Raw genomic sequence first — 26,839 nt, forward strand, 5'->3', positions numbered from 1 at the left:
AGAATTCTAAATCCTGATAGAATTGTTACAAATAACCTGATTTTGTTCTTTCTCAAGGGTGAATAAGACCCTTTTTTATGATCTTTCTTCCAATACTCTACCAAAAGAGAACAAAGGAGCCCTGAGGACATAAAATGATTTGTATTGATATCTTTTATTTTAAAATCTTATGAATTTTCCTGTTTTCCCCTTCCTTTTTCCTCTGGGACCCACTCCTTATAACAAAGAATATTTTAAAGAGAAAGAGGAAGAAAAAATCAGCAAAATCAATAAACACATCAAAAAAAACCCTGACATTATAGGCAATATTTCACACCAGTGAACCTTTCCCACCTCTGCAAAGGCATGATTGGGGGGAATGTATCTTGTCATATTTGTTCTTCAGGGCCAACTTTGTTTTTTGTAATTTTGCAACATTCATCTTTGGTTATTTTGTGGTAGTTATTCACATTCTTTACATTGTTATAATTGTTGTGTCTATTATTTTCCCCTCTGCTTATTTCACTCTGTATCAGTTTAGGTAAGTCTCTGGACATGAGAAGAGTAACTTTTAAAAGCATCATATCTTGGTGGAAAGAGTTTAGAGTGAGATGTGGTTCTATCATTATTAGTGTGGTCTTGGGCAAGTCATTTGACCTTCCAAACATCAATTTCTTTATTTGTAAAGTGAAGGGATTGGACTAGGCGACCCCAAAAGGCCTCTTGGGTTCTGAATCTGTGATCCTAGAATTTGAGATCCCTGATTGAGTGACTCCTAATCCAGTAGTTTACATACTAACATTGTAACTAAGGGAGATTAATACATTCATCAAGGTCCTTGACTTGTCTGTCATTAAGTAGTGACTGTTCAGGAAGTTGTTGGAGACAAGTCAATTGAGATGAGTCAGGAAGACTCAGTCCATAGAAACCTGGGCAGATAGAACCAAGTTCCCAGGAATGCACTCCTCACAAAGCTGAGCAAAAAGGTTAATTTATTGTTCAATATAGTCAGAAGGCTTTGATTCCTGTTGTGGACATGAAAGTAAAGATTGAGCAGACAATTCTCTAGGTGTCCTCCTTAAAATTTTTTTATTTAAAATTTCAAAAATTCATTTAATAGAATATATTCCCAGGTGTCTCAGCCCCTCCCCTCCCCTCTCTGCACCACAGAAGGTACCACTTGACAAGAAGATATGTACATATAGATGGTGTTTTTTGTGTTTCTATTTTTTAGTTCATTCTCTGGAGGTGAACTTTCACAAGTTACTATATAAATATTAGTTCTATAGCTGTATATAATGTTCTCTTTGTTCTACTCATTTCATTCTTCATTACTCCATGTAGGTCTTTCTAAATCTTTTTTCACCTCTAAGATCCTTACTTTCTGCCTTAGACTTCATAGTAAGTATGGGTTCCAGAAGAATGGTAAGGGCTAGGTAATTGAGGTTAAGTGACTTGCCCAGGGCTACACAGCTCGGACATGTCTTAGGTCAGATTTGAACCCAGGACCTCCCATCTTCAGGTCTCAATCTTTATCCACTGAGCCACCCAGCTGCCCCCTATGTTTTTCAAAATTAACCTGCTCATTGTTTTTTACTGTACAATAGTATTCTATCACAATCATATACCATAATTTGTCTAGCCATTCCCAATTGATGGACATCTCCTCAATTTCTAGTTTTTTGCCACCACAAAAAGAGCTGCCAAAAATATCTTGAAACATATAGATTTTTTCCCCCTTTTCCCCTGATCTCTTTAGGAAACAGACCCAGGAGTGGCATTGATGGGGCTGAGAGTACAAACAGTTTTATATCTCTCTGGGCATAATTACAAATTGCTCTCCAAAATGGTTGGACCAGTTCGGAGCTCCATCAACAATTATTAGTGTCCTCATTTTTCCATGTGTGCTCTTTTTGGTGAGTGTTGGGTCTTCCTTCCTTGATTTAGAAATAGATATAGATAAAGGAAGGAAGAAAGGAAGAAATACAATAAGTATTAAGGATTATGTGAGTTCAAGAAATTTGTGATCTAGTTTGGTGAAACATAGCATATCCCCACAAAAGGGCAAGGCAAGCATGTGATAGGATGGTACAATTTGTATATCCAAGTGCTGGGGAAATCCAAAATCAAGGAAGAATCATTATAAGATGATATTATTCAGGAAAGGCTTCATGGATACCATACTGTTGTTTAGGAGGGCACAGTTTAGGTTGAGTCCATTCCTCATTACTAGGTTATTTAGCTTTTGTGTTTTTAGTTCCATATTATCCATATCACTTCCATATAAGAAAAAAGTGTTCCCTATCATTCCTAGCACTGAATCAAAGGATTTATACAAGATTTATTATTCCTTTTGAGGAAATGGGGAGTTTGAGGCAAAAGGAGGTTATAATTTAAGGTCCCAAGGAGAATCAGGGGCAGAAATAGAGGAGATGAGGCTCTTCCAATGGGTTGTGAGATTTGGTTGGAGGCCATTCTTGATGTCAGACCCTTGACCTTGTCATAACAGAGTTCTGAACTCTCTTTGAGTATATTGTTCTCATTGTACCTGATCCCTTGAAGGGGAAGAGTTAATGAAGAAGACCAAAGTTGGATAATGAAGTACAGGACTGGTTATAATTATCTGTGTGTGTGTGTGTGTGTGTGTGTGTGTGTGTGTGTGTGTGTGTGTGATGGTGGTGGTGGTATTCAGTTCCTTCATTCTTCCTTACCATGAGAAGACCCCCTAGGGATAGTCGGAATCTTATGGATCTCTGAGGAACATGAGTCATATAGATTTTATTTTTGGTTGTGTCAGAGAAATGACAGCATTTTTTGCTAGGATGGAGGGAGAATGACTCTCACAGAGCATGAACCATTAGGGTTGAGAGAAAAAAATGGGGGAAAAGAGGTGCTTCTGGAGATGACTGAACCCTGAGAAGGTTGTTCTGTTTCTCTTGTCTCTGGTGTATCACCTCTCTCCCCAACTCCCTGGTCCTACTGATATGTCTCTCCTATATTTTCCTAGACCCATATTTGAGGAGCAGTCTCTCTATGAAAATACTAAACTAATAAAAACCCATTTTCAATTTTCTTTGGAAACTCTGGGGATAAGTGACTATCTCTTCCATGGATGTTTGAGCTCAAATTTTCATCTTGCTGAAATTGCTCTCTTTCTAGATGACTGTCAGTGAAGTCTAGAACCTGTAGAGTTCTAAACTTAGTCTTAGAGTTAGTAGGTGCTGATGGAAACTGGTCTGCTAATAGGCCCAGAAAAAATCAATTTAACAACATACTTATAATTGACAATATAGATCTTTGGATTTTTTATACTTAAAATTTTTATTGAGAAACTTTGTTTTTTAATGTCACTTGCATTCCCATTATCCTTCCCTCTTCCTTTCCTAGTGAGCCATCTCTTGTAGCAAAGAATTAAAAGAGAGAGAAAGCAGTTCAGCAAAATTCCCCAAACAGATCAGTTGAGTCTGATAGTATATGCAATGCTGTACCCAAAGACTCTTCCACCTCTGCAAACAAGGGAAATAGGGTACATTTTCACAACTCGTGAGAAAGGGTGTAGCTTGATTATTATTACACAATATTGCTTCCCTTTTTTGTTCTTCATATATTGTTTTCCTAGTTCTTGGAGAAAGGGTGTAGCTTGATTATTGTTATTACACAATATTGCTTCCTTTTTTGTTCTTTGTATATTGTGTTGTGCATATTTTTTTCCTGGTTCTACTTCTTTTCCATTGCATCAATTCTGTTTTCCCATGCTTCTCTGAATTTTTTCTATTCATCATTTCTTACAATAGTCATATTCCATTACATCCATGTATCTCAGTTTATTTAGCCATTATTTCCTAATTAGCTTTTTAAAGCTCTCTTTACATTTTAGATACACACACACACACACACACACACACACACACACACACACACACACAAGCGTATCCAGACATATAAATACAGTTTCCAAATTGATGCTCAAAGCAATCCTGTAAGGTAAGAACTAGGTATGGTTTTAATGAGCAATCAGTCAACAGGTATTTATTAAGCACCCACTATTCACTAGGTTTTGTGCTAGGGTGCTGGATACAAAGATGTAGTAGTCCTTGCCTTTGAAGAACTGGTTTGCCATTCACTTAGAATCAGTGGTGGGATTCAAGTCTGAGCCTCTTCTGATTCCTATGGCCCATACTCTTTCTGTACTGTGATGCCATAGTCTAAGAAGACCTTTGAACTCTGGGAGTGGCACAAATTTGATAAGTGAGTCAGATCTATCTCAAAGGGAACTAAGTAAATCCATGGACTTTCCTTCAACGGACCTGTAACTATCTTAGAATGTTGAAATATATTTTGTATCTGCCCTTTTTTTGGTGTTCACTTGTTTTAGTTGTGTCTGATTCTCTGTGTCCCTATTTGAGATTTTCTTGGCAAAGATGCTGGAGTGGTTTGCCATTTCCTTATCCAGCTCATTTTACAAATGGGGAAAATGAGGCAAATAGGGTCAAGTGACTTGCCCAGGATGAAGTGACACAGTTGGTAATTGTCTGAGGCCAAATTTGAACTTAGGTCTTCCTGACTCAGGGCCCCTTTATCCATTATACCTTGTTGCCCCTGTATTAGACTTAGTTATACTCAACTTCCCCTTTCAGTGCTCTTTCCTCCTTTTGCAGAATCTCTTCTTCTGTTTCCACTTGGATAAGTGGCACAATGGATAGTATATTGAGCTCAGAGTCAGTAAGACCTGAGTTTAAATTTGACTTCAGATACTTATTAGCTCTGTGACCTTGGGTAAGTCACTTAAACTCTATTTGCCTCAGTTTCTTTATAAAATGAGTAAAATAATAGCGACCACCTCCCAGAGTGGTTGTGAGGATCAAATTATAGAGTACTTAGTATAGCAACTGGTACATAGTAAGTGCTATCTAAATTTTAATTGCTATTACTGTTATTTTTTAAAGATTGAAACATATCATTTTTGCCCTATTTTCTTTGAGAGTTTTTTCTTTTCTTTTTAAATTCTATTTTGTTGGTTTAAAAATGTTTTAAATTCAGCTTCTTTCTCCCCTGTTCACACCATAGGAGGCATCATCTGGTGAAATATATAGATTATCTTTCATATTTCTACTTAGTTTATTATTCTCTGGAGGTGAACATTCAAAATTATTCTTCAAATATTAAATCTGTAGCTAAATATAATATTCTCTTGGTTCTATTAGTTTCACTCTTTTATTATCTCATTTAGTTCTTTGTAAGTTTAAAAAATTAATCTGCTCATTGTTTCTTAAGTTGCAGTAGTATTCCATCATAATCATATACCACAATTTGTTCAGCCATTCTCTAGTTGATGAATATCCCTCTATTTCCAGTTCTTTGCTACCACAAAGAAAGCTGTTATGAACATTTTGGAAGCTGCTACTATTATTGTTATTATCATCATTATTAAATCCATGTCTTTAGACACTTCCCAGCTGCATGACCCTGGAAAAATCACAATATATATTTGTCTCAGTTTCCTCAACTATAAAATAGCAAACTTCCAGGGTTGTTTTGAGGATCAAATGAGATATTTGTAAAATGCTTAGCACAGTGCCTGGCACATAGTAGGTGTTTAATAAACACTTGTCTCTTCCCTTCCTTATTTCCCCCTCCCTTTCTCCTTCCCTTATTTCCTTCATTTCTTTTTTCCTTCTCTCTCCTTCCCTCTTTTCTCTCCTCCCTTACTCCATTCCTCTGTTTTGTCATTTTTTCCTCACTCTTCAAGAGACCAAGGGATCAATGTTCTCCTTCCTTCTCATTACCATCACCTTCAGTAGGAACTCTTGTGAAAGGGTCAGATAAATTTGTTCATCTTGAAGGATAAACAATCAGTAAAATAAACTTAATGTGTTATTTTTCCTACATACTTTATTTTTAAATCGAAGACAGAGTCTGAAACAAAAGACTTATAATGGTGAAATTTTAGATGTCACTTGAGGGGATAATGATGATAATAGAGAAATATTTCTAAGGCCTTAAAATCATTCCATGTAAGTATTCCTGGGTTGCCTGAAATATCCATACACTTGGTAATGGTGTTGAGAGGCAGAGGTGAAAATTAGAGGAAAAAAAGAGCTGACTTTTCAAGTCAAGGCAATTCTGCCTTTGGCTAGTGAAGTCTCTGGGCCACAAACTCAAAGCTACTCTTTGTGTGTTAGTGAAGAATATGGGATTTAGCGTCTTTTTTTAACCCTTACTTACTGTCTTGGAACCAATACTGTGTATTGGTTCCAAGACAGAAGAGTGGTAAGGGCTAGGCAATGGGGGTAAGTGACTTGCCCAGGGTCACACAGCTGGGAAGTGTCTGAGGCCAAATTTGAACCTAGGACCTCCCATCTCTAGGCCTGACTCTCAATCCACTGAGCTACCCAGCTACCCCTGGAGTTTAGCTTCTTGATTTCTCTAGATCCCACTGGAATATTGACCATCACTTTCTCCTCCACTTGATGTTTAAAGGTTGGGAAGGAGATTCGCATTGGGTATTGAGGTTTGCAAGCAGAGTCTGGAATGGGCTACAGTCCATTGTCTTCTGTCTGTCCCAGGAAGACTCTGACTGATAGAAGAAACTTTTAATGTTAGGGAGTGGTGGAGGAACCCATACTGTATTGCATTAACCATCCCTACAAGAGTCCCATTCCTGGCCTGGGGACCAAGCTGGCCCTGGGCAAATGCCTTTCTTGACTTTTGTGTTCCTCCCTGTGAAAATGAAATGCTGCCAGCCTGGAAGAGCTAATGATTGTTTGTGGAGCTCTTTGAGATCTCCAGATGAAAGGGTAAAATGTAATTAGCATCTTCCTCTGGCCCAGACGCAAGAGCATCCTGTTGTGGGGGGAGTGGGAGGGTTGGTCCTCCTCAGGGCAGTCAGAGATCAGGGAAGAGGGTAGGGTAGTGCCTACCGGGGTACTACAGGTATATTGGCATAACCTGACTAATCTGCAAGAGGAAACTGAGGACCTATCCTAGGGATGTGCTGGAAAAATCCTATTGTTACTTTTATTATCTGACCCCCCCTCTAGGGTGTGCTGGAGTTAGTTCCAAATGACTGAGTTTTTTGTTAAATTTACAGAATGAACAATTATACCTCTGAAACAAACACTACAAATCTGGGCTTGATGTTGTTTTGTTGATTTTTAGTCTTAAGAAAGTGATGGAGAAAAATAATAATGGCTGCTAAGACTTAAAAGTATGTAGTGCACATATATTTTTCCTCTGGAGAGCCAGTTGTTAAACACTGACCATTCCCCACTGCTACCCTAGGTTGATGACAACTCAGAACTCTCCTTTTCACATTCATATGTGATTATGAAAAATCCCATATAAAAGATTACCAAACAATCCATCATGGGACACTTCTTGAAGGGATCACTATTCATCTCCATCTCACCTGCTCCATCACCATCTGAATGGCCAGTTTGCTTTTTCCCCCTTTATCATCCAAATATTTCATTTTTAAGGACCACTGAGTACTGGAGAGAGAAGATACCTTTCCTGGACAGACGTGGTACGGATATTTTTAGACTAACAAAGACAGAGAAATTGTTAGCCTAGTACAGGGACAATGAGTGTCCATCCCAATGTGTAATTGTTGATTCTAAATGGAAACTGTATTCATACTCTGCCTTAGAAGGTGCTCAAAATAAGAGGAAAACAAAGGGGAATCATTACGTGTCATTTTGAATAAATAAGAATGTGAGATGATTTCAATTCAATTCAAAACAACACAAATTTCTAACTTACTGTATGTAAGGCACTGTGCCAGACACAGGACTTTCAAAGAAAAAATTAAGAGTTCATGTCAAAGCATTTACGTTTGTTCATATACCCTGCTCAAGAATTCACAGCTCTGGGGGGCAGCTGGGTAGCTCAGTGGATTGAGAGCCAGTCCTAGAGACGGGAGGTTCTAGGTTCAAATCTGCCCTCAGATACTTCCCAGCTGTGTGACCCTGGGCAAGTCACTTGACCCCCATTGCCTACCCTTACCACTCTTCTGCCTTGGAGCCAATACACAGTATTGACTCCAAGACGGAAGATAAGGGTTTTAATAAATTAAAAAAAAAAAAAAGAATTCACAGCTCTTCCTCACTATGTATAAGCTGCTTCCTTACCATGCCTCTACCTATTCTTCAAGGTAATACATAGTTAAGAACCCTGCTCATTCAACTCAGTTATTGGGCCTAATGAATAAGGCATTGGCTTTCGAGACCAGGGATTATGTGATCATAGGATCACAGATTTAGAGCTGAAAGGTGATCTAGTCTAACCCCATCATTTTATGGGTAAGGGACCAAAAAACAGAATTTAATTGACTTATTGAAGGCCACAGGGAGTACATTTGCCTATTTATAATCCAATTTCAGGTCCTCTGACTCCAAATCCATTACCTTTTCCACTAGCCCAAATCCAGACTGGACATGAAGCACAACTGGGTGGTGTAATCTATGTTTAATGATTGAAATTCCTTATTTTGAGGCAGCATGTTCTGGTGGAAAGAGAACTGGCCTTAGTGTTGTAGGTCTTGAATTTGCAGCTGGGTGCTGCTACCTGATTCTTAGGCAAAATCCTTTTATGCCTTAAACTACTCATGTGTAAAGTGGTAGGGTTGGACTTTTTTGTGGTTGTTGAATTGTTTCAGTCATATTTGATCCTTTATGATATTAGATACTAGAGTGGTTTGCCATTTCCTTCTCTAGCTCATTTGACTGGTAAGGAAATTGAGGAAAATAGGATTAAGTGACACTTGCCCAGTGACATAGAGCCAGGAAGTGTCTAAGACCAAATTTGAACTCATGAAGATGAGTCTTCCTGATTTCTAGGTTAGTGTTCCATCCACTACAACACCTAGCTAAATAATATCTAGCTCCAGATCTTGTATTGATTAAAAACAACAACAACAACTGGTTTCGAGGACTTTTCACTTAAGTCATTGAAGAGGCAAGGGTAGTATAGGGTATAGAATGCTGGATCTTGGATCAGCGAGATCCAGGTTCAAGTTCAGTCCTTAGGTACTTATTAGCTGCAGAATTCTGGAAGAGTCAATTTTACCTTCTCTGGGCCTGAATTTTCTCATCTGTGAAATAAAAATGTTAGACTTACTGATCTCTAGGGTTTCTTCCAGATTTAAATAAATGATTCTGTGATGCTATGCAGAGTAGAAATAGATTATAAATGAAAAGAAAAACTTTGGACAGAAAACTAAAAGAATTTTTCAGATGGCGAGATTATCAGATTGAGGGAGTGAGGAAACAAAGGAAGCTTCTTGGAGGATGGGATGCCTGAGCTGTGCCTTAAAAGAAGAAAAGTATTTCAATGGAAGAGATGTATGGAGAGAGTATATATTTCAGGCATGTTGGATGGTTTATAGGAATAAAAAGATGTAGGAGAGTTCAGGTTAAAGTCAGAAAAGGTACCATAGTCTAGTTTGCCTGGGAAAAAAAAGAGTGCCTGAAGTAGAATAGAAGGAAATAAGACTTAAAAGGTAATTTAAAGTTTACACAGAACCTTGAAAGATAGCCTCTAAGGAGCTTGTTTTATTTTTATTTTCATAGGTAATAGAAAGGTATTGAATATGTTTGAGCAGAGGAGGCACATAGTCCAACCTGTATATTAAGTTGATTATTTTAACAGCTGTGTGGAGGAAGATTGGAGAAGAGAAAGATGGGCAGCAGGGGGACCAGTAAGAAGGCTATTTTAGTGGTTTGGGAGAGAGGGGATGAGGAGTCGAGTCTGAGGGTGATGGTAGTGAAAGTAGAAAGGGATTACTAATGAGCAATGTTAAAGAGGTATAATCAATGGGACTTGGCAACTGACTGAATATAGAGAATGAGGGAGACGAGAGAATCACAAATACCTGAGGTTTCTAGCCCGAGTGACTGAGAAGATGGTGGCAACATCAATGGAAATGAAGAAATTAGGAGGAAGAATGGGTTTAAGGGTAAATTGGTAAGTTCCATTTTGGATATGTTGAGTTGGAGATATAGCATCAGAGGGCAGAGGAAAGAGATGGATCAGTCCTGGGCAGAGACCTGGGAATCAGGAATGCAAAGTGATGACTGAAGCAATGGAAGTAGAGGAGATCATGCAGGGAAATACTGTAGAGAGAAAGGGGGAGAGAGATGAGAGTAGAGATTTGTTGCCTGTGTGTATATACAGTGTGTGTGTGTATAGTGTATATATGGATGTGTGTATAGAATACTCACACTGAGGGAGTGTCGGGAGGATGAGGAACTACTGAAAAAGCCAGAAGATTTGAACCAAAAGGAAAGAGAGGATAGTGTTGAGGAAAAGAAGGGAAGGAGACTGTATCAAGTTGGAGTTTGTCAGCACCAACAAGTCCTGCAAAGGTCAAAGAGAACAAAGATTTTGGTGAGGGGCAGGGATAGATGATGGGAATGAGAGCCAGTTAGATTGTAGGGTGAAGGAGTGAGGGGAATGCGAGGAAGTGGAGGATTATAGAGTCAGTTCTTTCTAGAAATTTAGCAGAGAAAGGGAGAAGAAATAAAGAGAACTTTTACTTTCCTTTTTAATTTAATTTTTTTTAACCCTTACCTTCCATCTTAGAATCAATATTGTGTATTGGTTCCAAGGCAGAAGAGTGGTAAGGGCTAGGCAATGGGGGTTAAGTGACTTGCCCAGGGTCATACAGCTAGGAAGTGTCTGAGGCCAGATTTGAACCCAGGACCTCCCATCTCTAGGCCTGGCTCTCAATTCATTGAGTTACCCAGCTGCCCCCACTTTCCTTTTTTAATAAAGAGATTTTGAGCTCCTTATCATGCTCCCAGGCAGAGAGGACAGAGCCAGTAAAGAGAGATTAAAATGTGAGAGAGGGAATAATCATGGAACAATTTATTTTGTAACCTGCCTTTAGTCACACTCAAGGAAAGTAGAGATGGGGGTTTGGGCAGGGAAGAAGGTAAGGGCAGCTGGACAGGTAATTTGGACCAGATCCCCAACTTTTTTTAAAAACCCTTACCTTCCGTCTTGGAGTCAATACTGGACTTTCTCATTTTGGAGGGATGGATTAGAAGGGAGGGACTGGAAGTAGAGAGACAAATTGGGAGACTGTTGCACTTGTTCAGGGAAGAAGTAGAAGATAAGGACTGAATTAGGGTGCTGGCTATATGAGGAGAGAGAAGGGAAAGGATAGATGTTGTGGAAGCAGAATCAATAAAACTTGGCATTTGAGTAGATTTGGGGACAATGAAAATGAAGAGTAGTTAAAGATGGCTCTGTGGTTGTAAACCTAGGTCATCAGAAGGGTGGTAGTGTGTGGTCTTTTTCTTCTTTTTAACCCTGACCTTCCATCTGAGAATCAATATTATGTATTGATCCCAAGGCCGAAGAGTGGTAAGGGCTAAGCAATGGGGGTTGTGACTTTCCCAGGGTCACCCAGCTAGGAAGTGTCTGGGGCCAGATCTGAACCCTAGTTGGTGCTGGTCCTGATAAAAATAGATAAGTTCTGCTTTAGAGGAATGATAATGAATTTATATCTGGACATGGGTTTAGCATGAGCTCATGGGTCTAAGAGATATCTATATTTCAGCCCTCTTCCTCAAAGCACTTCTTTATCTCTCCAAGTTCGTCATTAGAAATCCTTCCCTAAGAACTCAAGACTTGTTTTCCCCCTTCTCTAAGCAGTTTAAAAGTCTTAGTATACAATATTAGTGCTGGAAGGACTTTAGATGTCATTGATGTTTTTAATAAAGATGACTTTAGATGACGTCCAACTTTATTTTACTGATGAGGAAATGAAGTGACTTTTCCCAGGTCAGAGACTGACAGACCTAGCTCTTCAATCTAGGGCTCATGACATTCATTTCCTTGCCCTTTCCATAATGTGGGCTAGCATAAAGTTGGTTCTTGATGCATATTTATTGAGTTAAGAAAGGACTATAATTTCTACTGGAAAAGAAGTGGGAAGGTTTTATTAGACCTTAAGAAAAGAAGTGGGCTTGCTTTATGCCAAATACCCAGAACAGTTAAAGCAGGAATTCCTTTGTTTTTCTGGGAAGTTGAGTCAGAGGCAAATGGGGTATTTTCCCTCATGGCCTATATGAGAATGGAATGGATCTGACACATTAGTGAACCAGAGCAGAAAGAACTTTTTCATGTTCCTTACAAGAAGGTACTCCTTCCTGGGCACAAAGCCAACCAAAACAGGCCTCACCTGATGACAAGTAGCAGCTGGTATCGTTAGAAGTTTGGATTCAGGGAATCTGATTGGCAAAGAGCCTGGATTGGGGTGGGGAAAACCCCTGATACACAAAGCTAAGGTGCTGGGGTCCACATCCATAAGCCCTGGGAATAAGGAGCCCATCACCATGTTTCTGCTAACAATGGAATCCCTTCCAGAAATCTGCTAGGACTATTTCTCCTCCCAGGGCTCCAGCTGTTTTTCTTTACCTCCCCAAATTCTACTGCTCAAATACCTAGCCTATACTATGTTTCCATCCTCTGAACTATTGAAACATTGAGAGTCTGTGTCACACAATATGTACTTACTTAATTTTTTAAATTTTTATTTAATTCAGAGATTTTTTCATGGTTACATGATTTATGTTCTTTCCCTCTCCTCCTCTCACCCCTCTCCCGTAGCCAATGCACAATTCTACTGGGTTTTATATGAGTCATTGATCAAGTGGGTACTTATATAGAGTCTTCTTGCCCTCTGATTTGTGTATGAATCTCTTGTCTCCATACAAACCTTCAGGGCAAGGTCTGTGCCTTCTCATCACCATAGACAGGGCTGAGTACCCAACTGGGCTCAATGAAAAGATGTTTAATTAATTGCATTGCTACTTCCTATTGGGCAGCTACCTGAGGGATAGTAATGTTCAGAAATAGTTCTGAATTGCTGCCTGACAAGAGGGACCGCTGACCATTACTGAGGAATTTCTTAATCTTTCACTGGGCTGAGAATTTGTATTGGGCTGATTATGTGTTTCTAGGGGGTTATTCCTCTAGAACAGGGGTTTTTATCCTTTTTGGTGTCATGTTCCCCTTGGGCAAGATCTGGTGAAACCTATGGACCCTTTTCTCAGAAGTGTTTTTAAATGCATAAATTGAAATACTTAGGACTAGAAAGGAAGGCAATCATATTGAAATAGATACATTTTTTCATATGTGGACTCCAAGGTTAAGAATCCTTACTCTAAAAGAAGAGAAAGATATGTGATCTTGGACCTCTCCAGCAGAGCAAGTTCTCTAGGTAGACCTATGCAGATATCCTGTTTATACAGGGTAATCTTCCTACTTTGAGAAATGGCAATGGGAGCTCCAGAACACCCTAACCCTAACTCTGACCTTTTGTTCTTCTTGGAGTCCAGTCATGCCTCAGGTGTTTGGAAGTTCAGGTACAAGTCTGGAACAAAATGAGACCTTTCTAAAAGTTAATAAAAGGAGGTTTACCTGACTATAATGTGGAAAGGATTTACTGCAGAGATATGGGACTTGCTCAAATAGAAGTAGCCCTCTTTCCATGCATCTCATCAGCTGTCCAGGATTTAGTGCCTTGCATGGTGGGAACATTTGCCAATTCAGAGCACTGCCTCTTTGTGGGTTTCTTTTTAATGCCCTTAGATAATTAGGAAGATATATCCTTTTTTTTAAGGAAGGTATATCTTTGTGACTCAAGCCTTGGCCCTCTCAATTTCTCTGGATAGCTACCTTGCCTTTTTGTGGGGTGAGGAGAGGGAGAGTGGAACTGAATCAGTCTAGCCTACATGGGAGAGACCTTGCTAAAAATAAGCTCCTTTCATACTCCTAGAGGAAAATGTTGGTGGAGGTAATGAGGATGAAGTAGGTGACCTGCCTCAATATGACTTCTAAAGTGATCGTTTGCCTGGATTGTTTTACAGGTGGTATTTTGATGGAATCAGTCGAAGCGAGGCTCAACAGCTTCTACTCTCCTCTTCTAACCAGCATGGAGCCTTTCTGGTTCGGCCCAGTGAGAGTAGTCGAGGGGATTACTCACTATCAGGTAATTTCTTTGAGAGAAACCATATCATTCTGTTCTCTACTTTCCCTGTCTGGAGTAGATCTGGAGCTTTTGGAATAATCAAGGAGGCTTACATAACAGAGCACCGTGTAGCAGAGCAGAGATCCACTTGGACAGACCTGAATTGATTCTAGCTTGGAAATTTTGAAGAGATCACCTGTATGCAGGAGGTTAATCAGAAGGAATAGAATTCATTTGGTTCTTTCTGTGAATTCCTATGAAGTGACTTAGGCATTCTGATCTCATGTCCCTGGTGATAGCCATCTGTGGTCTGTGGATATCATAGGAGCTTCATAAATTGTTGGGTGAAGAATGGGATGAAAAAGTTTCCCTGTGCAAAAAATGTTATACATTTCATAAGGGAAGCAAGTCAGACAATATAATCCAATGCAAAGAACCCTGAAGCCTAGAATTCACTCACTGATTGATTAGCTATGTGTCTAAGGACTCATTCCCTTCTCTTCTGGGTGCTTTAAGTAATCCATATAAAATGAGGCTAGTGTTAGTTTATCTACTAGATATAAAATGCTTTGTTTCCTGGGAAGTATAGTAACCTGACCAGTAAGAGTTAAATTTAATTCAACAAGTATTTACTGAGTATCCCCTGCCTGCCTTGATTTTGCTAGCTTTATAAGAAGAGGTCAGGCTGAACTAACAAGCAGTTATTTTTTACAGAAACAATAAAACAAAACCTCTTACCTTCTGCCTTAGAATCCATACTAAGTATTGGTTCCAAGGCAGAAAAGCAGTAAGGATTAGGCAATGGAGGTTAAGTAACTTGTCCAGGGTCACACAGCTAAGAGGTGTCTGAGGTCATATTTGAACTCAGGAACCCCCCCCCCCATCTGCAGGCCCAGCATTCTATCCACTGAGCCCCCTACCTGTCTCTCAACAGAGTTATTAGGTGCCTACTATGTGTCAAATACTTTGCCAGGTTCTAGGGATATAAAACAAAAAATAATCCCCACCCTAAAAAAGCTTACATTACTGGCAAGATGAAGGTGTTGGCATACATAAAAATTCAATACAATATCTATCTAACAGATAATCAAGCAGATATACAGACAGCTATAAAGTAATTTCTAGGGGAAGGACCCAAGAAATTATGAGGATCAGGATTTACTATAGGAGGTAGTACTTGAATTGAGCTTTGAAGGGAACTGGAGATTCTAGAAAGTAGAGATAAGGAGGGACTACATTCTGTGGATGGGGAACAATTGGTGCAACATAAGGAGAATAGAGCATGGAATGTCACATCCAAGAAACAGCAAGCTGGTCAGTTTAGCCAGTCGGTAAATCTGTGAAAGAGAATAATATAATAATTGTCGTTGAGAGAGAGGCTCAAGCTAGACAATGGAGGTCTTTAAATGTCAAATAGGAATTGTATTTCATCTTAGAGGCAAGAGGGCACTAAAGTTTCTCGAGTTGGGGAGAGACATGGTAAGAGCTATGCTTTAGGAATATCAGGTTGTCAGCTATACGGAGAATGAATTGGAATGGAGAAAGGCTGGAGTCAGGGAGTCCGGTCCAGTCATGAGGTTAGAACTATAGAGTGGTAGAGAATGCAAAGAAAGAGGTGAATGAAGAATGTATGGTGGAGGTAGAATTAACATTTGGCAACTTATTTGGATATAAATTTAAACATAAGGAAGAGTCTAGAATAATTCTGCAATGAAGTTAGTGACTAAAAAAGTTGGTGACACCTCCAACAGAATTAGAGCCATAACTAGAGAATTTTGTCTTTAAACCTAGTCTTTGTTTGACATCTCTCCCCAAACTTCAGCTTTCCAAATTGAGACTTCTTTCTATCCTGTCCTTGTGGGCTAATAAGGCTGAAAGGGCTTCTTGGGTGATAGCCCAGTGGTGATATGTCATACCCGGCCAGTCACCACTCTGGGATATTTGAGATTGCCTAGGCTTTAGTAATTCCTTCATATGTTCCTATCTTCTGCAGATCTGGATGACAGGAGAATAGGAAAGAAAGTATTGTCTTTGTAGTTTTAACTTTGGTTTTTCTGTTTCCTTCTCTCTTTTTCCTTTCTTCCTTCCCTTTTTCTTTCCCTCCTGACCTATCTTTTCCTTCTTTGTCCCCCTCCCCAATCTCTTCTTCCCTGTCTTTTCATCTTTTCCCCCTCCTCAATCTCTTCTTTGTCCCCATCCCCAATTTCTTCTTCCCTGTCTTTCTTTCCATTTTTTTGTTTTCTCATTTGCTTCCTTTCCCTTTCCATCATCTTCCCTCTTTCTTACTTCTCTGATACTTTTCCCACAGTTCGAATGCAAGCCAAGGTCTGCCACTATCGAATTGCCAAGGCCCCAGAAGGGGGCCTGTATATTCAGAAAGGCCAAGTTTTCCCCAGCCTGGAGGAACTCCTCATCTATTACAAAGCCAACTGGAAGATTATCCAGACACCCCTGCTTCAGCCCTGTATGCAAGAGGTGGGGCCCTTTCCTTCCCCCTCCTTTTCTCCCTTTCCCCTCCTCCCTTGCTGCACCCTCTTCCCTCCTTATTCCCTTCTCCCTTTCTCTCCTCTTCCCAATTCCCCGGGAAGCTCTTTGAGGAGCATCAGTGAAAGAATTTACTGAGCCCACTCCTGTGTGTTCACTCTTGTGTTCACCTTTGGCCATGTGTTGGAGAGGAAGAGAGACCAGGTTAAAAGCTGCTATTAGTACTCAGGATTTTCTGCCAGGACCAGTTGGATATGAAACCATGTGAGTCCCAGCAGGCATTTATAGGTGATAGGGCTACACCTGACCTGTTCTGGGTTGGAACTTCTGAAAGGGGTGGGGGAAGACTTTTCCCAGCTAGAGTCCTGGGGCTTAGGTCATAGAACATGCAACCATTGGGAAATGAGTTCCAGATGCCTTGGGCTCCATCAGATCCCAGAGGAAACTGTGGGTGTGAGGGCTTTACCTGTTGTATTTGAGTTCCAGCTGGAAGATAAGAAACTACACTTTATCTAGAACCATCTCCCTTTCCTGCTCTGATATAGGAGGGAAATGATAAAATTCCTCTGTGTCTCATCAGCTATTAAGTAGAAGTAATAACACTTTCTACCTCCCATCAGGGAGTAATTAATGTTTGTAAAGGGTTGATTGAGGGACATGCAGTATGAAAAGTGCTACTTAAGTTGCCCATGTAATTATTTGGGACTCCCAGAACATCCTGCTTTCCGGCCAAGTGTGAGGAAAATTTTTCTGAGAACAGATTTTTAGCTTCTCCTCCTTGGCCATCAGCAGGACCCAGGCTTGAAACAGAGAGGATTTGGATTCATCTTTTAGGGATAGTGACTGCTGGTGTATCCTGTCTTCCTCCAAAATAGCCAGAAAGACCTGTTATGACTTTGGTTTCATCAAAGTAACTTTCCACACTGCAGGACTACTTCCTCCTGGGAGGAGACCAAGGAGCTTCCCTAGCACTCTGAATTATGACCTTTGAAGCCAATGACTTCCTTTCTTTCTAGCTTAGCAGCTGTGTGTGTTTATGGAGGGTGGGGGTCCATTTCCTTCTTAGAAGAAATTGCAGAGTTTTTCTTAGGCACTTCTGTCAGAAAAGTGAATAGGTATATTATATGTCAACCCTAGCTAGGTCTATTCATTTCCCTCCTTCCATGCTAATCTACATCTCTGTCTCTTTCCATTCTGTCAGCGGCCACTGGAGAGGGATGAATGGGAACGGCCCCGGACTGAGTTTGCACTTCGAAGAAAGCTGGGAGAAGGCTATTTTGGAGAAGTGTGGGAAGGCTTGTGGCTGAATAAGATTCCGGTGGCCATAAAGATCATAAAGTCTGGTATGTTTTTGGAGGGATGAACTACAGTTTGTGATTCACTCAACTCTCTCCCATTTTGCCCCATCTTGATAAATAAAGAAAAATTTTTCAATGAGAAAATTAGTAAGGCCAGGATCAGTCTGGGATTGGAGACTGTGGCCAAGGAAAGAATAGAGTCAACTGACCCAAAGGGGGATGGGCCCCATAAGCTTGGATTTCCCCCCAAACCTAGAATCTCAAGATTTAGAAGGCACCCAATCTGGAACAGGAGCAGGTACCCCTACCCTACCACATCCCTAATAAGCGGTCATCTAGCCTTTGGTTGAAGACTTACAGTGATGGTGAACCCAACACTTTCCAAGGCAGTTCATTCTATTTTTGGACAACTCTAATTGTTAGGAGGGCAGCTAGATGGAATAGGATAGAGCACCAGGACTAGAGTCAGGAAGACTCATCTTCCTGGGTTCAAATTGAATCTCAGACACTTATTAAGTATGTGACTCTGGGAAAATTATCTAACCCTATTTGCCTCAATTTCCTCATCTGTAAAATGAGTTGGAGAATGAAATGGAGAAGCTACTTAAGTATCTCTGCCAAGAAGCATCAGACAATTGAAATGACTGGACAATAACAATAACAATTATTAGGAAGTCTTACCTTAGCTTGAACTTAAGTCTGTTTCTAGTAACTTTCACCCATTTGTTCCTTGTCCTGCCCTCTAGCACTAAGCACAACTTCACTGACTTAAAAAAAACCCTTACCTCCCATCTTAGAATCAATATTGTGTATTGGTTCCAAGGCAGAAGAGTGGTAAGGTTTCTTTTGAGTTTAAATGACTTGCTCAGGGTCACACAGCTAGGAAGTATCACTAGACCTGGCTCTCAATCCATTGAGCTACCTAGCTTCCCTTCTTCACTTATTTTAAAAAATATTTGAAGATGACTCTCATGTTTTCCCAAGGCTTCTTTTCTTTACTACTTCAGTAGATTCAGAAATGGCAATGTCTCTAGTTCCTTTATGCCTCCCTCCTATTGATATTTAGCCTGTTAATGACCTTTCAGCAATGGCACACAAAACCGAACACTTCCCAGATGTGGTCTAATGAAAGCAGAGACTGTCATCACCCTTATTGTTGACACTGTGCCTTCACTAATGCACTCACTATAAGATGTCTTGAACTTTTTTGGTAGACACATATTGAATATGCAGATATTTTTTCATTGAAATTTTCTAGTTACCTCTCCTCTCTCCTGAAATTAGCTTTTTTTTTAAACCTTTACCTTCTGTCTTAGAATCAATACTATGTAGAAGAGTGGTAAGGGCTAGGCAATGGGGGTTAAGTGACTTGCTCAGAGTCACATGGCTAGGAAGTGTCTGAGGCCAGATTTGAACCTAGGACCTCCCATCTCTAGGTCTGGCTTTTTAAAATTCAAATGTAGGTCTTTTATCTTTATGCTTATTTAGCTTCCTCCTATTAGATTTGTTCATTGTTTTGTCCTGAATACCTTGAATAGCTTTCACCAAATGTTCTAACTCTCCCTTTCAGATGTGTCCTTTGAAAATTTGAGTCACAAGCATGTTACAAGTTACATGTAAACCAGTTACAAGTAAAAGAAAGCCAAAGGCATGAAAATGCCATTCTCCTCACTTCTTATGCCACCATCTGAGTGTCTACTGTTCAGTTCTCCACTGTCACTCAGAGGCTAGAAGGGCTATGTTGGGGAAAAGGTTGAGTTTGGATGATGGAAGTCACCATTAGTGCCCACTTTTTCATGTGTTCTCCAGGCCTTCATGGATCATACTTGCTTGCTTTCTTGCAGCTGACATGAAGCTTGATGACTTCACCAAGGAGATTCAGAACTTAAAGAGTCTAAAACATGAGAAGCTGATCAGGTTGCATGCAGTCTGCTCCATCGGGGAGCCTGTATACATTGTGACAGAGCTCATGAGGAAAGGGAACCTCCAGAGCTTCCTCAACAGTGAGTGCTCCTTTATTTCCACTTCCTCTGCCAGTCACAAACCTCAAAAACCCATTGTCCACCGTGGAAGAGGAACCTTATTCCACACAGATGATGATCGATTGGGTGCTAATTCTCTTTCTCAGTTCTCCAATAGTCTTTCCCTCCTAGTCTCTTTCTGAGTCCTCTTTTGACTGCTCCTTCTCAGGTCCTATTCTTTGGGGCTTTTATGGCCCCTCCCTTTCATGACCTACTCAGCCCCCCTTGGGGTTGTCTTTCCTCTCAGTCTCATCTCCCCAAGCAGCCCTGCTTCCAGCAGTTACTCCAACCCCTTTTAATGAAGAGATAAGTTATTCAGCATTTGCTATGTGTAATGAGAAGCCTCTTCTTAGCCTGTGGGAGAGACAGGACAATGAGGTGGCACAGCAGCCCCTATCCTGGAGAACTCATTAGATAAGGCTAATACTCATGAAAGGCTCAGAGAATGCTCTAGGTCACAGTGTGATGTGGTCGGTGGCTCTACGGCTAGAGCATGTGGGTTGTGGATGAAGTTCATGGACAAGCTTGCTCTGAGTCTGAAGTACTGCCCTGGGGATAGACATGTGGTCCTTAGTCCCTTTGGAACTTTGACATTTAGATGAAGGGCACTATTTGGCCTAGGCAGACACTCTGGCACATCTTTGGGCATGGAGGAGGAAGCCTATTTCCTGACTCAGCCTTAATCTTGTCCCTGATACCACTAGGAAGCTGGTCCCAGATGCCCATTAGTAGGGCCCTGTCCACAGTTACAAAGTATTAACTAATGATAATAATGATGATCATGATAACAGTAATAACCTCTCAGCCTCTGTTTCCCCACCTGAATAATGGGACTAATGATACATATTTACTTTCCAGAGAAGCTATGGGGCTTAATTAAGAATCATATACTGAGTTCTTTGAAGATAAAATGGTGTTTCTGATTATATAGATAATAATTACACATTTTAAGAAGTAAAATAATATCCATTTGACAAGTTCTATTCTCACCAGGGTAGGGCCAGCCCAGTTCTTGGCTTAGCTGCTCTAGGATGTTACTATTAAGATGGTTTTAGTCTGGAGGACATTCATGACTGAGCTCATTAGCTTCCACAACTTGTGACCTTCCCCTGATTCCTGTCGGAGTTTCCCAGTTTCCCAGCCCTATCCTGAGATCCAGGGACTTGAATGGAAGGGAGGTGCCTGCGTATGAGTAAGCAGTCTTTGAGGAATGCCACAGATCCTCAATCACCTGAGAAAAGTCCTGACCTGGAAAACCCAGTTTCCTTTCTTTCTTTGGATGAATCAGCCTTACTCAAAAGCCAAGGAGGAAAGAATAACTTTTGGAAATCATCTCAGTCTCATAGTTGGGCCCCCAGGGGGTATAGGTTACAACCTTGCTATGGAAAAGTTTTAGAATGCCAGGAACTAGGACATTGTTTGTTTGTTTTTGGCTAACAGCTTTCCTAAGGCCTTTTATGCTTCCTATAGTCTATTCCTTTCTCTCAACATCCTCTCTCTTTTCTATCCTCCTAGCCAACTCCAACACCCACCATTTCCTATATTCTCCCCTCTACATACACCTCTCTTCATTGCCCTATTCTCTCTCCCCAAGCAATGCAATCCTGTTCTGTCTATCCCTTCCCACATCCTTCTCTTTCTACTCTCTCCTCTTGAATATTCTTTTCCATCCCTCTGGAACTTCTGTTGTCCCATCATCTTCTCCATCTCTTCCTCCTATCTTTCCTCCATTTTTCTTCCATTCATCTTTCTTTTAATTCCTTTTCTTTGAATCTTTCTTCTCCATGTCTTCCCCATAACCTTCCTTCCCATCTTCTTTTTCCACCCATCTGCATTCACCCCACCATGTCATTCCAGTTATCCTTCCCTCTATCCTCCATTCTTATCTGTCTCCTTATCACCCTTCTTCCCTTGTTCTCCATAGCTTTCCCTACTCATCTCAGATTTTCTCTTCTTCCATATACTATCCTGTAATATCCTTTTCTTCATCCCTCCTCCAAGATTCTTTCCTTTTACCTCTTCTCTCATCCTTACCTCTCTATCCAGGGTTCCATCTCTCTCTCCATTAGTTTCCCTTCCATTTCTTCTATCATATTCTCTCCCCTTCCCCCTTTCCTCACATTCTTTCTCCATCTTGATCTTACCCATTAAAAATAAGCTGTAGCATCTTTCTAACAACACTCTCTATGGTGGTGATTCAATAGCCTCTGTTCCAGGTGCTAGAAAAGCCCAGTGCTCTCCCCTATCATCTCAGTGCCTTCCTTAAAAAATAACCCATTCTCTGGGTTCGAATCAAGAACACATGTGATACCCAGTGGAATTGCGTGTCAGCTATGGGAGAGGTGGGGGAGGGGGGAGGAAAAGAAAATGATCTTTGTCTCCAGTGAATAATGTTTGGAAATGCTCAAATAAAAAAAAATTAATTTAAATTAATAACCCATTCTCACCCTGGGGAGAGAGGCCACATCTATGCATGGCAGCACATGTTCCTACATATACTTATTGTACTAGATTCTCTCATTCCATTTTGGCTCCCTGTGGTGGACACTTGGCAAGTATCACAGTCTGTGGACTTCCAGTCCTATAGGGAGCCACTATCGCCCTCATTGGCTCAGGGCCATGACCTTGAATTTCTCTGCTGGTCCTTTAGGTCCAGACGGGAAGGCTCTCAGCATCATCCACCTCATGAGCATCGCCTGCCAGGTGGCTGAGGGTATGACATACCTGGAAGAGAGGCACATTGTGCACCGGGATCTAGCTGCTCGAAACATCCTGGTGGGAGATGACCTCACCTGCAAGATCGCAGACTTTGGCCTGGCCAGGCTGCTAAAGGTCAGGCCGAGGTCTCTGTTTCCCTCCTTTTGTCACCCTGCCCCAATCTATCAAAATCCAGATTATTCCCAGTTGTATCCCTTTACATATGGTTGTGATATAGTGGGAAAAGTCCTTGAATTGAAATTCAGAAGATCCAGGTTAAAATCCTTAGATGACCTATTTTAATCTTCCCATTTTACAGAAGTGAAAAGTAAAGTTCATAAAACTTTGAGATTGCCTAAGATCTCACAGATAGCAGGCAACATAGCTATTATTTTAAAAAACCAAACAGGTCTTCAGATTTTCGTGGGACCCTGAACAAGACACAATACTTTGGGGACCCATTTTCCCTTTTTTATAAAATGATGGGGTTGAATTGGATAAGCTAAAGATCCTTCCCAAGTATGACATTCTGAAACCCTGAGTGTATGTTAAACTTATGATGTGTTTCCCTTGCCCTGGTAGTGTTCTGTCCTACCTCTCTTCTGCCCACACCCACTTAGCCCTGAGGGTTAGGAATATAAAACTCCCTGTAATGATAATAAAAATAAAATAGGATGAAGTAGTCAATCTAACATAATACTGTACATTCCCCCCCCCCCCCAACTCTTCCCTTCTATCTTAGAATCAGTACTGTGTATTGGTTTCAAGGCATAAGAGAGTAGTAAAGGCTAGACAATGGGGGTTAAGTGACTTTCTCAGGGTCACACAGCTAGGAAGTATCTGAGGTCAAATTTAAACCCAGGACCTCCTGTCTGTAGCCTAGCTCTCTATCCACTGAGCAACCCAGCTGCCCCCACTGTTGTACATTCTTAAAACAAATATGCCATAAGTAATTTGGATTATCTATGCTTTTGATTTATCTATGCCTTTGCTTTGTCTCCATTATCATGAAGAATTGAGATTTGGATGCAAAGTCCAGATCTCAACAGATTGGCAGTCTTTACAAATCAGAACCAATTGAGGTGTGGGGAAGATGATGTATTGCCCCTCCCCCCTTCAAGGTTCCTAGGTTGATATGGGACTAAGAGATGTAGTTTTGTTCCTCTTACCCCCAGAATGACTCATTTTTCAGTTTTTTTTAGGATGATATTTATTCAACAAAAAGCAGCACCAAAATCCCTGTAAAATGGACAGCTCCAGAAGCAGCCAATTATAGGATCTACTCACAGAAGTCAGATGTTTGGTCCTATGGGATCCTGCTTTATGAAGTCTTCACATATGGACAGTGTCCTTATGAAGGTTTGATCCCATGCTCTCTCTCCCCTTTTTCTTCTCCCTCGATCCTTTGAACTCCAGTGTCATCCAATGGAACCCATACTTGCTTGACCTCAGATACATTTCCAAAGACTCCCATATGAGTCAATATCTGCATGTCTTTTAGGTCTGTGTTAGGTTTTGTGGAGGAAACATGACTCCTGTCCCTGTACCCCGGTCTCAGAGAGTCTCTGGTCTGAGCAGTCAAGATTTTCTTCTTTGGAGAGTTTTCTTTGGAGAGTCCTTAACATGATGGAGTCCCAGTGGGTAGGAATCCAGGGGACCTTGCCATTACAAGATCCTCAGTCTGATAAGGAAGAGAATAAACATGTCCAGAAAATGGAAATCCTGTCTCTGATATGATCCTTATTTTCTTATCCAGCAAGTTTTTTAACCTCTTAGGTGTTCCATTTTTTCATCTGTAAAACTAGAGAGTTGGACTAGATGACCTCTGAAGTACCTTCCATCTCTAGATCAACTAACTTATAATCAAATTAGAAAATATGTAGATATACAGTCTCTAAAGAGTTCAAAACTTTCCTGTCTTCTGATGGATTTGGAAAACCTTCTTTGTCATTCAAGTTCAGGGTGACCTTCAGGCTTGTGTTTGATGTTGTAGGGAGTTCTAGGAAAGGTGTAGACATGGCTCTATATTCCTGGCTTTCCCTAGTCTGAGGCAGGAGAAACTGCTTTTAAGAGAGTGTCTGGTGTAAGCAAACAGACAAGGCTTGCTTTTTTCCTTGATGAATCTTTTACTTGATTGGGGAAAAAATATGGTCTCCACCTTCAGGAATCTCAGATTGATGGGGATAGAAAAGAAACATGGCCAGGAAAATCAAAGGGGTCAATTTAGTAGTGAGCCATTCAATCAACCAGACTTAATATCTTGGAGACAAAGCCTTTACTTGATGAAGTGAAATTGCATTTTTTTTTGTGCTTTGGAACAATGGGTAATATATTAATTTGGGAAGTCTTCCTGGGAAAAGTGGTATGCTCTATATCTAGGCTGGCATCCTCCAAGGGAAACCTCTTAAAGGGAATGGATTACTTGGATCTTGGCCTTCCTTCTTTTCTAACACCAATTTATGTTGCTTCTTTCAGGTATGACCAATCAGGAGACTATTCAGCAGATCTCCCGAGGTTATAGACTGCCACGCCCACCCACTTGTTCCCCTGAGGTCTATGTGCTCATGTTGGAGTGTTGGAAGGGCAATGCTGAGGAGAGACCTGCTTTCTTTGTGCTAAGGGAGAAACTCAGCTCTATTTACAGACGTCTCCATCATTCCTTCACATGACCTAAGCCCTGTTACCTTCCCCATCCTCCTGCCCCAATTCAAAAGCTGTGCATATCCCCAACCCAGTCCCTGGCTTTGGGAACAGAGTTTTCAGTGCCTTCCCAATGCTTTCTTATGGGGAAGGGGGCATCAAGAGAATGTCTGTAAGGACCCCAAAGGTCTATGACAAGACTTATTGAGCATGGATACGTATCTGCTGTCAGGCTCCTCACAGAATCTCAAAATTGGAAGGCTTCTTAGAAGCCATGTAGATCAAGCTTTACCCCCCCCCCCCCAAAGCCTCCTACTGCCACAAACTGGACAACTGGTCTTCTGGAATTTACTAGAAGATCTCCAGTGAGAGGAAAACTCACTACCTCCCAGGACGGACCCTTCTATTTCCCTCTTTTTTTCCTTATCATTCCACTTCCCCTATGGGAAAAAAAGAATGTGGAGAAAGGAACCTTCCTTACTGCTCGTCACTCTCAGGAAAATATTTAATGTAAATATTGTACAGAGGACATCTAAATATTAAGAAAGAGAATATCCTGGAATAATATGTCTATAGAATTCATGTGGTGGCTTACTGATATTTGTGAATTTTCATTACATATATGATCATTTAACAGATTCTTCCTGAGCACCTAGTATGTCCAAGGCTCTATACTGAGAACTTCAAGGTATACAACAAACATGAATAAGACATGGTCTCTGCCCTGATGGAGGAACAAGTAAAATAAGATATAAAATACACACACATACATGTAAGAGAGTCAAGTCAATGAGCACATATTAGGCGCCACAACTGGATTGTAGGTAGAAAGGCAAAAAACCAGTCCTTGCTCTCACAATCTAATGAGAGAGGCAACGTAGAAACAACTGTGCATGCGCGTATGTATGCACACGCGCACACACACACACACACACACACACACACACACACACACAACCAAAATGGATATACAGGATAAATTGAAGATAACAGAGGGAAGGCACTGGCATTATAGAGGATTGGGATAGGCTTCCTGGAGAAGGTGGGATTTTAACTGAGACCTTAAGGAAGCCAGTGAAGCCAGAAGGTAGAGAGGAAGAGAGAGTTCCTGACAGACAAAGTGGGGAGATGGAGTAGTGGTGGTGATAATAGTAATAGGGATGTCTGACATTTACATAATAGAGTTCCAAGGGAACTCTGGGACTATGTAGTCCAATCTATACTGCCCAATGAATTCCTGCTACAATATACCTGAGACCTCTATTAGGCCAAGGATGGGAAGGACAACTTCCTCCTGAGATATTCTATTCCTTTTTTCAATAGTTCTAATTGTTAGGAAGTTTTTCCTTCCATCAAACTAAATTTGCTTCTCTGAAATATCCATCCATTTTTCTTAGTTCTGGCCTCTAGAGCTCCAAGTCAAATAGATTCCCGACCTTGTGATGGCAAAAAAAGTAATTTGTTATAATGGCACAAAATCCAGACCTCTTTCTATCCTGGTTGGCCACTCTCTCCAGCTTATCAATTATCTGTCCTAAAATGTGGGTGCTGGGACTGAGTAAAATACTCCAGATATGGTCTGACCAGGACAGGCCACTGTGGAACTACCACTCAATTTCTAGAAATTATGTTCCTATTAATGGAGTCCAAGGTCCCAAGAGCTTTTTGGGTTGCCATATCACATTGTTGGCATATTGAGCTAAAGTATGCAAAATGTATTACTATACTACCTAATTTTATCC

At 40.7% G+C, this 26,839-nt stretch overlaps 1 protein-coding gene across 2 annotated transcripts in view; it reads left to right on the plus strand.

Moving 5' to 3' along the window:
* Nucleotides 1-25,736, plus strand: part of SRMS (src-related kinase lacking C-terminal regulatory tyrosine and N-terminal myristylation sites) — a 70,009-nt gene extending 44,273 nt beyond the window's left edge. For both annotated transcript variants that reach the window (XM_056812823.1, XM_001376059.4), the window contains 7 exons: nucleotides 13,857-13,978; nucleotides 16,266-16,432; nucleotides 17,643-17,784; nucleotides 19,584-19,742; nucleotides 22,411-22,592; nucleotides 23,660-23,816; nucleotides 24,933-25,736. In XM_056812823.1, coding sequence (XP_056668801.1) covers nucleotides 13,857-13,978; nucleotides 16,266-16,432; nucleotides 17,643-17,784; nucleotides 19,584-19,742; nucleotides 22,411-22,592; nucleotides 23,660-23,816; nucleotides 24,933-25,126 — 1,123 coding nt within the window. In that variant the 3' untranslated portion in view covers nucleotides 25,127-25,736. The remainder of the gene's footprint in view (nucleotides 1-13,856; nucleotides 13,979-16,265; nucleotides 16,433-17,642; nucleotides 17,785-19,583; nucleotides 19,743-22,410; nucleotides 22,593-23,659; nucleotides 23,817-24,932) is intronic.
* Nucleotides 25,737-26,839: the final 1,103 nt, after the last annotated feature.

This window comes from Monodelphis domestica, chromosome 1, assembly GCF_027887165.1.
Source record: "Monodelphis domestica isolate mMonDom1 chromosome 1, mMonDom1.pri, whole genome shotgun sequence".
NCBI lineage: Eukaryota > Metazoa > Chordata > Mammalia > Didelphimorphia > Didelphidae > Monodelphis > Monodelphis domestica.